At 41.7% G+C, this 13,913-nt stretch overlaps 2 protein-coding genes across 2 annotated transcripts in view; one reads left to right on the top strand and one right to left on the bottom strand.

The window, feature by feature from the left end:
- The window catches only part of CFAP97 (cilia and flagella associated protein 97), a 32,126-nt gene extending 25,309 nt beyond the window's left edge, over positions 1 to 6,817 (top strand). Inside the window, exons 5-6 of the mRNA XM_064148979.1 lie at positions 4,077 to 4,227; positions 4,910 to 6,817. Coding sequence (XP_064005049.1) covers positions 4,077 to 4,227; positions 4,910 to 5,037 — 279 coding nt within the window. The 3' untranslated portion in view covers positions 5,038 to 6,817. The remainder of the gene's footprint in view (positions 1 to 4,076; positions 4,228 to 4,909) is intronic.
- A 2,874-nt stretch (positions 6,818 to 9,691) lies between these two features.
- Positions 9,692 to 12,503, bottom strand: SLC25A4 (solute carrier family 25 member 4). The gene is made up of 4 exons (XM_064148980.1): positions 12,329 to 12,503; positions 11,524 to 12,010; positions 10,847 to 10,987; positions 9,692 to 10,505 (listed from the first exon to the last, which is right to left on the bottom strand). The coding sequence occupies exons 1-4, from the start codon at positions 12,437 to 12,439 to the stop codon at positions 10,348 to 10,350; spliced, it is 897 nt and encodes a 298-aa protein (XP_064005050.1). The 5' UTR covers positions 12,440 to 12,503; the 3' UTR covers positions 9,692 to 10,347.
- Positions 12,504 to 13,913: the final 1,410 nt, after the last annotated feature.

Raw genomic sequence — 13,913 nt, 5'->3', positions numbered from 1 at the left:
TTTTCCTACTGATATGTTTGAAAAATCTCTTCTTCTCTTTTGCTTTGCCAGTTTCAGTTCCAAGAGGGCTTTGGTCTTCCTTGTTGCCTTGCTACATGCTCCGACAACTTCTCTGTAGTTGTCCCAAATGACAAATCCCTTCTTCCATGAATTGTAAATTTCTTTCTTCCCTGAGAGTTCCTTCAGGAGCTCCTTGTCCAGCCATGCAGGTCTTCTGGCACGTCTAACTGATTTTTTTTATTCAGGGGAACACACCTAGTTTCGGCTTGGAGGAGGTGGTCTTCAAAAATAAACCACCTTTCTTGGGTTCCTTTACCCTCTAGAGACTTAGCCCGTGGGATTTCTGCATGTGTGTCTCTGAAGAGCATATAAATATGTTTGAACAGCTGTCAAGGCACACGAGCCAGCTGGTTAGGATTCAGAGTTGGAACTGGAAACTTCATACACTTAAAGTGAAACAAAAAGAGGTGACATTTTCTTCTCTTCTCCCTGAACTCAATGCCACCTTTATTTATTTATTTATTTATTTATTTTAGCTCTCTTTCAGCATAGCTGCAGAAAAGTGTGTGCTTTTTTCTTTCTTTTTTTTTTTCCATTTCCTTTTTCTGACAGCATTAAAATTAGCTTTAGTGCTCTCTGGGTATGCTTAAGATTGAAGCAGCAGCATTTGTCTTGGCTCATTGTATAGCAGCAATCTTTTGACAGAGTGTTGGTTTCCTTTGTTCTCCAGTTTTTGGCAATCTGGCATTTTCTTCTGTCACTGACAGTATGTGTTTTAGATAGAAATCTAGGCATATCCTGTTCCAAAAAGGTGATTGTGCAGAAACTTCTCTGATTACTTTTTTCCTTCTTTTTACTGTATTTTAATTTTATTGTAAACTCTGTATTCTAATCAAGTAAAAGAAGATTAAAATAATAAAAACCTTGGGAGGCTTTTGCTAAGTTGGGAGGTCATCAATGATATGATTCAAGATCTGTGAGGAGTTACAAAGGAATTCAGAGCAGCTAATGACATTCCTGTCATTAGTGTCTTTTTTCATTTATTCATTGTATCTGATCTTTAACATATATTTGGTTCTGAACTCCTGAATTACATTATGTGATCAGATTCTTTGTTTATTTATGATCAGTGACAAAATTTCTGCTTCAGTAGTGCAGAATTGATGTGTTCCCCAGAGATTTAGCACTTCAAAATAACAAGGAGAGTGGCAGTGTTCTTCAATCCATTTCTCAAAAGGAGAGCATAATGGAAGAATTAGGTTTATGTCTATAATTGAAAAGGAACATTCATTCAAAGTACTTACTCCATTTTACAGGGTGGTTCCTTGATTAAAGACCTCAAGATTGTAGGATTGGAGTAATCTCATTCTCATGTTTCTATTTCCTGTGTTACACACAGAGGTCAGGGCTGCTGCTGATGTGTGATAACAAGCGTGGTGATGAGTTCATTTCTGTGTGCAGCAGGCCATTCTCCAAAGTGCAAAATTCACAACTGCAAATAGCATGTAAGTTACATGCTTGGGGCAATTTGCAGCAGAGGGCAAGGGAACAACAGGAATTATTCTCTTACACTGTACAAGAGATTGTCTTGGAACGCTTCTGTACCCACAGAACCTGTGTGTGTACTTTATGTAGCTCAGGGATGTATGAAGGCTGATGTTAACCTTGTCAGAATGTACTACTATTTTAGTACTGAGTGAAGTCTCCTTTTGTTTTAATACCTGGGACTTGATACTTGTCAACATGCAGGCATAGAAATAAAAGCAGAAAGTTGTCTTTAAAGTAGAAGCAAGCAGGTGTATGTAAATGTTCAGAGTCAAGTTTGAAATTACTGCTTTGTTAAGCTCTGTGAGGTTGTTAGTTGGAGTACAGACCTAAAGCATGCTCAGCTCCCCCAGAAAAGTCACTTCTACAGTTTACCTGATCCATTTGTGATTCAACTGAATGTATTTAGAGCTTCTGGTTTTAATGTTGAAGGTAAATAATCTTTGCAAGTCTAAATGTCTGCAGTTGTATTAGGAGATGCAGTTGAAGTTGTGAGTAAAACACCGGGTGTAACATTTAGAAACAGGTCTACCGTTTCATGTTCTGTGACTGGCTTTAGTGAAGAGCTATTTCTAGCTGAAGTCCTTCCTTTGACTTTTGCTTACTTATGTCTTTCCACTTGCTGATGAGCTGACTGGCACTTGAGGCAAGCACTTGTGACATACATCTGCGCCAAAAATCACTTGTCCTTTCTCTCTTGTGTACTCTGCACAGGTTTCCAGTGCCCATGCATAAGCGCTCCAGAGCTTATAGATTCCTTTTGCAGTTAGGCAGTGACAACTGACATCCTGTGAATACTATGTTATTTCCTAAGTCACATTCTGTGGTTTTTTTCTTGTTCCTAATAAAATATAGATTAGAGAAATCAATAGTGGTTTGGGACCGGGAAAGAATGATCATTTTATACCAGAGTGATGATTGTGCCACTTTACTGTGCTCTGGTGAGACCTCACCTGGAGTACTGCTTCCAAGTCTGGAGTCCTCAGTGTAGGACATGGACCTGTTAGAGTGGATCCAGAGGAGGTCTACAAAAATGGTCAGGGGGTTGGAGCAGCTCTGCTAAAATGGCAGGTCAGGGGAGCTGGGGTTGTTCAGCAGAGGGAAGAGGAGGCTCTGCAGAGACCTAGTAGCAGCCTTCCAGTACCTGAAGGGGGCCTACAAGAAGGCTGGAGAGACACTGTTTACAAAGGCCTGTGGTTGAGGGGAAATGGCTTCAAACTACAGAAGAACAGATTCAGATTGGGTGTTAGGAACAGATTCTTTACTGTGAGGGTGGAGAAACACTGGAACAGGTTGCCCAGGGAGGTGGTTGGGGCCCTGTCCCTGGAGATATTCCAAGTGAGGTTCAACAGGTCTCTGGGCAACCTGATCTAGTTGAGGATGTCCCTGCTGACTGCAGTGGGGGTTGGACTAGCTGACCTTTGGAGGTCCCTTCCAGCTCAGCCCATTCTATGACTCTATACAAAGTGCAGTTTAATGGCTATACAGGCAGATTCTGGACTTCTTGCATAGATGCATGCTTAGATAGATCCTTATTAACAAGTATTTTTAGTAGTTTGGAGACTTGTGTGATGACATTTTGCATTGTGTCTCACTGATAGGACACATGTCATTACTGACCAGCAGGGTCTGTCTCATTGCCAAATGTTTGTAGTCTGTCATATGAACTGGAATTGGTTAGTGGAGGGAATGTATAGATCTATGTGAGGCAAGCTCTGGAGGCAAAAGATATTAAAAAAGTGAAGTTAAGTGTAAATTGCATTTAGCTGGGTACTTCCAAATTTGCCCAACCATGGAAGTTTCTTAAACAATCCTGTTTAAGTAGAACTAGCTATGCAGAATGGGGAAACTGTTTGTATCTTACAAATACTATGTAAGCAGCTGTTCTAATTTAATGCTTGCTGCATGATTGCCAAGGTTAATTTCAACAAGAGGAAATTATAACGATTTCAACTGGAATCTCTTAAAATAATGTTGTGGTTAACACAAATAGAGTCCACTGAGTGTTTGTGCTTTCCTTTTGACATTATTTTCACTGAGTTGAGGTTAGTCATTTTCTCTGTGAGAAGTGTGGAGCAGTGTGAAATGGTGAAAGCATGTGTGCAAAGCTTAAAAAAAACTTCCAACTCATCCTTCTGGAAATCCAGATGAGCACAGCTCACCTTTTCACCACCTTTACTACTACCAAACAGATGTATTGTTTCACGTTACTATAGAGAGCTATGGGGTACTAAAGATATACTCAACATATAATTTGTGCTATGGAAGGAGTAGATACTATTTGTGTCCCATTTTAACACTAAAGGAGAGTTCAATGTGAGCAGGTTAGCCTGTGCTGCTCACCAGTGGAGGAATTCATGTTGTGCCATCCTAAAAATTGAGGATGGAGGGGTAGGATGCAGTTTAGGTGGGGGGAAAACAACAAAACAACAAGAAAACAACAAAACAACAACACAATTGGTGAATGTTTGTTTTGTAGCTTCTTGTTCATCCTTTTTCTTTCTTGATTTTTTTTTTCCTTCAACATGAAGGCTTTCCTGAAAAGATTGGAAGCTGTGAAACCAACAGCTGGTATGAGGCGTTCTGAGCAGTTGTTGGACTATCAACGCCAGATGAGTTATCTAAGTTCTTCACCGTCTGTAAGAAGAGGAAAATCTGCTTTCAGCCACCTTAGTCCTTCAAGTAAGTCCTTTGAAGTTCCAGTTTCATGCATTTTTTTGCATGTTTGTCCTTTTACAATTCGGAATTATGAGGCACTTCCTGGAAAGTACACAGGAGTTCCTTTGTTTTCCTTAGGTTGACCACTTAGCACACAGAAATCATTAAAGTGATTATTTTTTTAATTATACCAAAATATGATGACTGTATGAATTGTTTGTTTGCCATCCTAAATTTGTAAACTAGCTTGTCTGTAGTTTCTTTCCAAGAGGGTAAAAAAAATAAATGTTTCTCATTTTGCCAATACCTTTTGTGGAAAGGAAGAAAGAAAATAACAAAACAAAATCCCAACAAACACCAACACAAAAATACCAAAGAAGGTTCACATTCTCATTCAGAGTATGCAAATCTAGCGAGGTTAGTCTTGTTTTCTCTTTGTAATACTTGGAAATAGAGGATGTATTCCCATAGAACCATACATGTCAATTTAAAGAAACACTGTGCTGTGGCATAGGCCTGAATTCTTTGTCCTGACCATTGCAAGCAACTTCTAACACTTTGGATTTGTGTTCAGCTTGCTGTGTGTTGCTTTTCTTTAAACTGTGGTAAAAGGAATGTTGCTGTACTTAGTACAGCATGAGGTTTTCTCTTGTACCAAGCATAAACATTCTCATTCTTATATTTGTGTGTGTGTGTGTATTAACAGGAGGCACTTCAAGAGCATCCACTGTACCAAGTACAGTGAACCAGAGGAACGAAAAGCCTGTGTCTGATTCAGCCAGCGGGCCACTACAGAGACCTAAACCCACTAATGTTCGTGCTGCTTGGCTCTAAGTGCTGCATTCTCTGCCTCGGTGTGATATGACCCTCAGACTTCTGGTTTGAGTGCTTTTGTAAATTCTACGTGCACAAATATTTCCTGCATTGTTCAGTGATGAAAATGTATTGCATATGATATAATTGCTTATAAAATGGTTTTGAATTAATACTTTCTTCTCCAGTCAGTGCTTTCTATGACAAGAAGAATTTGCCAAAGGGAAGATAATAATTAGCAATTTCTATTTAACTTATTTGTTTAAATATTATTTTATTCTCAAATCATAAGTGGAATTTGTATCCATAACATGGAACACAACTGCAGCACTGTAGGTGCAAGATGTAAAGAAAATCTGTAATAATATTTTAAAATATTGCATTCAAGCATCTGCTTAATTCCTAGACCATCCTTGGTTTTCATCTTGGGTTTCAATAAGCCTTCTGAGCTTTGCAGGCCATGTTCTTATGACTGAAGGAATCTTTTTGCAGCATTGTGGAGTGAAGAGCAGATTGTGTATGCCAGCATGGTTAACTAGAATACTGAGGCTGCTGAAGATGTTATTCTGTCACCCTTGCATTCCAGGTGTGGAATGTTTGTTTCATACTCAGCTGTGTCTGTTCTGGATTTGAAAGATTTTCAGAAGTTGTATTGGGACCTTTGTGTAGGAAAGAAGCATCTCATACTATTTGAAGAATTAAAATGGAAGTGAACAGTTTTAGGTTCACTCTCAACGAGACCAGGTATCAATTACTTCTCAAGCTAGAGAACACTAAGCAAGGGAAATACTTTATGGTCCTGCTTTTGCAGATTTTTGCCCTTCTCAATGGGGAGGTAGAGGCTTGAGCTGCAGGAAACCTGAACATCTGATTTTGAGAGTGACTACCAGCCAAGATTTAAAAAGCAAATAACACAGTAGAAACCAGAATATCTTGTTATGCTTCTTCGTGTGTTTTTTTTAATGTGAAATTCATACCAAATATTTGTACTAGTGTCTGATAAGCTTCAGTGGCAACATCTGTTTACAGGGGAAGCACATTTAAGGAAACTGGTAATGGCAAATAGTAGGTGATAAGCTTTATTTCTATGCATAATGGCAAACTTTCAGCAAGCTTGTTTTGTAGGACTTCAGTCTTATGAACAGCATAAATCGTGGTGCCACTGTCCATGGATATTGGTGGAACTCTGCTTGCTTCCTCAGCTGCTTCCCAGGAGAGATACAGGAAATCTCTTTATGTAATGCATAAACTAGAAAAAGCTCTATTCAGTTATGCTGGGTCTTTGCCCTGTGAGGAGAAACATTTACTCTTCTTTGCTTATTCTTGCATGAGGCCTTTGGCTTTCTGCATTATAACAAACTGTATACTTGGTCCTGTGTGATAGTTTGGCAGCTTCTGTACCTGGTGACCTGTGGGCCAAATTTAGCTGTTGGACAGTATTTGAACTTTTAACCTTTTACCAGCATTGTGGCAAAGAGATTTTTTTTTGTTATTGTTGCTTCAATTATTCTTCATTGGTAGGGACTGTAATTAATTTTTTGAACTAGTGCTGCTGTATTTATTTGTACTGTTGTGCTAATTAAAACTATTAACTATCTTAAAGATTGTTTTTGTTCTTGAATGTGAATATCAGGGTCACAGTTTAAATAATTTTGAATGTTCATATGATACTTTTATCTCTGAAGGAATTAACAAAAAGGATCACTTTTAACCACTTTGTCTTTATTTAACTTTGTTATGAAGGACTGTCAATTTTGTATGTCTTTTTTGTAAATCATAAGAAATAAAATATTTAACATTAGTTGTCATTGTAGTGCCTTCTTTTAGAATTTTTTAAGTGGTATTAAAATGCAAAGGAAGTCATGGGAGAAATATTACATGCTATGTGCAGTGGAGGAAAATGTAATGACTTAGTCAATACACTTTGCTCATACCTGAGTTTGTGGTTTGTTTTTTTAATAAGCCATTTTTACATGTCTCAGTTTTAAGTTACAAAAATCTTGATGAGATTATCTAACAAAATACCCTACTTGTAATAATCTGGGGTGGGGTTTTTTGTTGTTATTTGGGTTTTTTAGTGTGAGTGGGTAGGTGGGTTAGTTGGCTGAGTTGTTTTCACTCCAGAAGTTCTATGTCAAACAAAAGAATAAGCAGCTTTACTTCCTCCTTAAAACGAACTGCTACATTGGTTTAACAGAGTTCTAGGTAGGAGCCAATCCCCTGCTGAAGTGACAAGAGTGCCAGTTTGGATGATAACACTGACGTATTGACCTCACTGGTATGATATGCCATCATTTTTGCTCTGGAATTGTCCCTGCCTCGTTGTGGACTCCATTTCTTCTAAGATAGGGTGCTGCTGTGTAGGGTTTTTGCAATACTGAGTGTCTTAAAGAAGGCTCTAGCTCAGATCACTGACCATGGAAGAAGGGGGAGTGATGATGTATCCCTGTGTAGATGTGTGACTGAAGGACATTTTCCCACATAGACTACTGAATCCTAAGAGACTAAAGCCAACTTGGAAGAACGGCACAAGGCTGTTTCTCCTGTGGAATGTGTGGGCTTTCCTTTGTGATGGAGCCTTACCAGTTTCTTTGCAGTCTTCACTGAAGATCCTGAGCCCTTTGTGCCATCATCCTGTCACTCAGATAAGGGTTTGTTGGATTGTCCTGAATCAAAGGGCGGATTGGATTTAGGTGTCTTCCCTGGTGTACATAAACTTTAGACTGGATTATGTTTTCTTGGTTGTCATCTTGAGTTTCAGGGTAAACCCCTGTAAAAAGCCTGAGACCCTTCTGTCAAACAACTCACAACATTTTTATCCCAATGATTTTTCTATTACCCATGGCAAACACATCAAAATAATCACTTGCTTTCCCAACCTGGCATGTATGTTGAATCATCTGGTAGGTGAGAGCATGTGCTTTTCTCTGGAGCATAGCCTGCATGTTCACTGTGGTGGAGATGAAGGCAGTGAGGTCCTTTGTATTAAGCCTTCTAGTTACACTGTCATGACCATTGTATGCAGGCAAGAATGCAACTAGAGAATGAGTAGGGAGATGAAAAAAGGCTCCTTCTGTATTGAAGTGGTATATCTTAAGAACCAGGTACTCTCAGCATCAGATGCAATCTTTGTGGTGTTTACCTGCTCAAAGACTTCAGTAGTGAATTGGGTTATTTCCACTTGAATGAGGGACATGGTTCCAGATACATCTCTTAATATTTCTATCTTCCAGAACTGAAATAGTGAAAACCATATTGTTTCAGCTACTAGCAGGGATTGCTAATTCTTAGTTTGGCAGGATGGTTCTAACTACCTCAGTCAAGAAAGCTTTTCTAGGTTTCCTGGTACCTCTCCTTGACAAGATGAAACAGGATTTGACACTGATCCTTCTAGCTGTTACTTCCAGAACTATTATCTTTGTTCTGGGCTCTCTCTACAAAAGCTGTAATCCTCCTTACTGTATTGTACGTTCAAGGCTTGCAACAAAAATGAGGGGATCCCACTTCTCTCTACAGGGTGCACAGTGTGCCTGGTACCACTATTACTACACTATGTAGTCTCCAGTATTTTTGTAGGCAACTCAGATCTCCACAATACCCAAATTCCTTATGCAGGGCAAAAGCAGGCAGGTAAAGCTTTTAACTGAGACTACAGCAATAAGTACTCGACACAGTAGAGCAACCACAAGCTTCTGCTTTAACAGGTTGCAACCCTGCTTAGTTACTAGGTACCTAGCAGAGCAAATGTGTAAGGTTGTTTCCTCTCTCTTCTTTCCCAGTTGCTATTGGGCCAAGTCCAATCAGACACTAATTTTAATCAGAAAGTACTTGTATCCATGTAACTTTGTAAGACCATTATTTTTGGATTAATTATCCCACTGCTCCACTTCAGGTGGATAGATGCTGCTTTCAGATACTGTTGCAGTAGCTTATACCTGCCCTCAGACAGCTGCTGGTCTACATCTGTATCAGACAGCCAAAGATGCTAAATGACAGCTAGAACTTCCTCCATCTGACAAATCAAATATAGAAGAAGGGTAACTGGAAGCCAAACATACAAAGTAGAATACACAAAAGCTGAACCAAAAGCTTGTTTTACTATTATTTGCTTAGGCCTTCCCTTTTCCAAGGCAGACACCTATAACCAGTGTTTGCTATGTAGTCAAACTGAACCACTGAACAGACACCTTCCCTTCTTTGCCTAATTAGCATCTACAGTTTAAAACCCTGTATAAGCTTCTTCTGCTCATACTGGTAATTAATAACTCAGGCTCTTAAGTAATGTAGTTGAAAATATAACTATTAAAGTAACTAACATGTTCTGTTCCGGTTTACTTGAGAAAAAAAGAAAAGCAGTAATAACTTCACTACCAAAATGAAGACACTAAGACCAACAGAAAAGAATTATCACAGCAGCTAAGACTAGATAGCTTACCTGTAGGACAACAGGCTTCAGTACCCTCTCACTGAATCCACTTGGCTTCTTTATTGTAAGACTATCAATAATCAGTATCACTCCACCTGTCTAAAGCTCTGATAAAGAAATACCAACACACATTCAAGAAGTTTAAGCAGTACCAGACAAACACTGATAGTGCAATTAGCTCATCATCTTAAAGGATATGTACTTGGGACATGAAGTGTGTTCTGTGTAGTAAAAACAAGAAAACACTCATTAATATATTAATTTATTTCATTATTTGTTTTAGTTCAATTGAACATCAGTAAACAACTTCTTTCTTTATGAAGATACAGGGAGTATTTGAAACAGTTTTCATATTCTAGAGTGGATGTTAAAAAAATATCAGGTTATGGGTTGAACCCCATGATTTTCAGATCTGTGAGTGAAGAGGCTACAGTTAGCAACTCAGCCTGGTGCTCTGGCATAGTTTATACTTTCAGACAATTTTCATTTATATCACCAAAAAGTAACAGCTTTAGAAAACAAGGTTTTACTTCATGTTGTTTTATCACATTGCTGGGTAGAGAGATCACTTACTACAGTAAATGATATCTTTAGCAATACCTATTAACTGTTCACATTAGATTTTAAAGTAGGTGTAGATCACCTAAGTCTTGTCTCTAGACAAAATTACCTGAAATTTGAATTATTATATATACATAGGTTCCAATACAAATGTTGGAGAACTTTTCATATAAAATACAACTATGATGCAGTGGACAATTTTTAGATTAATGCATCCTAAAATAGAGATCTTACATTTTATTCTGTTTCCCTAGGAAATATTTTGTTGTCCACTACATCACACCAGCATATTGGGAAAAAAAAAAAGTTGATTGAGAACAATTGAACTACATGACAATGTTGCTTCAGACGTATTTCTTGATTTCATCATAAAGTACTAATACAAAAGCTCCACCCATGCCTCTCAAAACATTCGACCAGGCACCTTTGAAGAATGCTTTGGTTCCTTCGTCTTTGGCTATCTTCCTCCAGCAATCAATTGTGCCCTTGTACATAATATCAGCTGTGGAAAAAAAGACACAGAAGTCAGAAAACTCAAAGTTATGCAGCAAGTCTGTTTCAATTTGCAGCATTTAAAAGAACAAGGAATATGCAAAGTATAGCCAAGAGTTTAAAAGTAATCAATTAATGAATATTTCTTTACATGGAACTCAAGTCAACTCCAAAACTCCTAGGTTAGCATGACAGAAATAATCAGCATTGTTTCTCCCATCTATCTTTTGCAATGATTTTAAGGATTTAAATTCATGTGTTTTCTCTAAGAAAAAATACCAAGCATCTACCATCAGTGTCTTCATAAAGAGAATCTTTCTAGTGCCAGAACACAGAAACACTTATTCTTACCTCCCTTTCTGCCAGACTGCATCATCATTCGACGTCGCACAGTATCAAAAGGATAAGAAACCAGCCCTGCTACTGCAGTGACAGACTGGGCAATCATCCAGCTCACAACAATATGCACATTCTTTGGATCAGGCAACATACCTGTCACCAAGAACAAATAAGCAGAGTCAGTACAGGGGGAAAGGATTGTGGAAGGAAAAAAAACAAAGACACCCATGAACCCCAGGAGTTGCTGAAGTCAGCTCAAGCCTATGGCCTCTCTCTTCACTCATATTTGATTATTAACAGGTCCTACCTGTGAAACAAGTTTATATAGAACCATTGGATTTGGGAATCTAAGCCCTCTTTCTGCTCCCTGACCAAAAAGGTTACCGCCTACAGAACTCTCCCAGGTCTGTGCCATGAGCTGTAACAGGCTACCACACGAGCCCATTGGTAGAAGCATAATGGCAAAAAAAGGTTAAATGTCTGAAAAATCTCTGCAAATCCAAGGCTTCTCTTGAAAGCAGCAAGCTGAGGGAAGCAGGAACACGTGAGAAACACTTGCGCATGTTAAAGCGTCAGCACCCTGAACTGGTGCTGAGCCAAGCCCTGCCTGTCCTTGTGCCACCAAATGCCCTAGGGTGCCCCTACTGAATGGATCTTCCCTTGCAGTCACTTCTCCATGCACTTCTTACCCTTGGCAGTGTCATAAACCCCAAAGTAGGCTGCTCTGTAGATGATGATGCCCTGAACAGACACACTGAATCCTTGGTACAGGCCCTTTAAACCATCAGACTTGAAGATCTTGACAATGCAGTCGCCCAGCCCTGTGAACTCCCTCTCACTGGCTCCTTTGCCCACATCAGCTGCCAGCCGGGTCCTGGCAAAATCCAGTGGGTAGACGAAGCAGAGGGAGGTAGCTCCTGCAGCACCCCCGGATGCCAGGTTGCCTGCAAAGTAGCGCCAGAACTGCTTGTGCCTGTCAACTCCCCCGAGGAAGATCTGCTTGTACTTGTCCTTGAAGGCAAAGTTGAGGGCCTGGGTGGGGAAGTACCGGATGACATTGGCCAAGTTGCCTCTCCAGAAGGAGGCGATGCCCTGCTCCTTGGGGATGCGGACTATGCAGTCCATGATGCCCTTGTACTGCTTATCTGCCGTGATTTGTTTGCTGGCATGCTGGACCTGTAAGGAAGGAAAGACGAAGGGGTGGAAGGGTTGAGAGAGGAATACTGCAGGGGTGACCCCGCACAGCGACCCGTTGAATGGCAGGGACAAGGCCTGCCCTACCGTCTGGCCCGGCTCCGACTGCCCGAGAGGGTGCAGAAGGGCTCGGGCAGCGCTCGCGTAACCGGAGCCGGCCCAACTCCTTCCCATATTTAGTCACGCCAGCCACGGCTGGGGCTCTCCGAGCCCGCACCCACCTGTGGCGCAGCCCCGCCGCGTTCCCGCCGCCGCTGACAGCGGGGCCGCCGTCACCCGCAGCCCCCACTGCCTCCTCACCTGCAGCAACAACTTCACTCTCTCGATGGGGGCGACAGCAGTCTTGGAGATGGCGGCAGCGATCCCACCGGCCAAAAAGTCCTTGAGGAAGCTGAGCGCTTGGTCACCCATGCTTGCAGCCGGTCCGACACCCCCTACCCGGAGTGAGCCAACGAGCCGCGCACCTCCCCACCCAGCCGCCCCCGCGCACCGCCCGCTGAGTGCCCCCCTGCCCCGCGCCGCTGCCCTTATACCCGGCGGCCTCTCGCGATAGGCGGGGGCGCCCCCTCGGGGCACAGCCATTGGCTGGGACCCCCCAAGCCCGCCCCCACTGGGGGACGCGCGGCAGCGCCGCCATGTTCCCGAGTGGAGAAGCTGCGAGGGCCAGCGGCCTGGGGACGTTTAAAGGGCAAATTAAAGTTATCTGGTCGCTGCCGGGGAACGCTATGTCAGAGCATGTGCCTGCTGTATTAATAGCTCCCGGGAGGCACAGGAGGCGACTAGAAGAGCTGGCAGGAGTACCTCGGGCGATATTAACTGTTTCGTGAAGGCCAGAGGCTGGAACTGGGCCTGAGAGTTTGCCCAGAGAAATCGGAATATGATGACTAGCCACCTGTTGACAGAGTTCGGCTCAAAGGAGGCAGAGTGTTGTGAGCTTTGACTTCGTGCACACAGATTCACACTCTGAAGGGTGGGGAGAACATGGATGCTGGGCGGACACCCTCACACGGGTGGTGTGCCCTAGCCACAAAGACCTCTAAGGATACTCAGCCTGGAAGGTAGTCCTGTGATGCGATGCTCGTGAGCACTGGTAACCAGGTACGGGCTATCCCTCTCTTGAGACAAGGATGAAAAGATCTCTTCATGCTTGGTACGCTGTGTGAATCTGCAGATGCAGAGACCTTTAAATACCCCATCATGCTCCAGGTCGTGGCTTTCCCAAAGAGGAGACGATGTGCCTGCCTGCCTCGTACCCTCATTTCAACTCTGCAAGGTCAGACCCTCACAGAAGTCCCTTCTGAAGGAGTGGGGGAAGGGACTCTGGGAAGCACATGCCCAGGCATGCTTAAGTTACTTAATGCACGCTCGGGATGTGAAAGAAGAGTAAAGGATGCAGTGAAATCAGCCTTCATTCAGTGTCTGGTCCTTAGGGAAACATTCAGGTCTAGAATTAAGATTACATGATTCTGTCACTAGTTTCCCTGTTTGCCAGCTGTTTGGTCTAGGTGACCCACATAGCAGGTGGGAGCATGTGGTTCACTGTTGAGTGCCTTGGTTGCATGGGGTAGTTATATGTGAAATCCAGTGCAGAAAGTTCTGTGTGCATAGCTAGGAGTTTACCTTAAGAATACATTAGGAAGTGCTCCTAGGATGATGTTGTACTGAGGAATACATTGAATAATGGGTCTGCTTTGATTTGATGTATGGTATCAGTAGTAGAAGTAGAATTCATCTTAATGTAGGTTCTAAAAGATTGGCTATTCCATGAATAGACATTCACTTCAGGACAGCAAATCTCTTTTCTCTGACGTGTTTGTTAGTACAAGTCAATGAGACTGTAAATTTGATTCTCTTGGCCTCTGCTGCTTTTAGATCTGTTTAAAGG

The sequence above is a fragment of the Pogoniulus pusillus genome, chromosome 9, assembly GCF_015220805.1.
Source record: "Pogoniulus pusillus isolate bPogPus1 chromosome 9, bPogPus1.pri, whole genome shotgun sequence".
Taxonomy (NCBI): domain Eukaryota; kingdom Metazoa; phylum Chordata; class Aves; order Piciformes; family Lybiidae; genus Pogoniulus; species Pogoniulus pusillus.
Note: the sequence above shows the minus strand (reverse complement) of the source record. Positions and strands in the feature narration are given on the sequence as shown.

Bases quoted from the DNA above. Each gene is read 5' to 3' on its own strand.
- SLC25A4 (XM_064148980.1), bottom strand. From the start codon at position 12,439: ATGGGTGACCAAGCGCTCAGCTTCCTCAAGGACTTTTTGGCCGGTGGG. The intron at 12,011-12,328 runs GTGAGGAGGCAG...CCTTCCTTACAG, and splicing joins GAGTGAAGTTGTTGCTGCAG to GTCCAGCATGCCAGCAAACA. The intron at 10,988-11,523 runs GTAAGAAGTGCA...TCTTGGTGACAG, and splicing joins GGTTTATGACACTGCCAAGG to GTATGTTGCCTGATCCAAAG.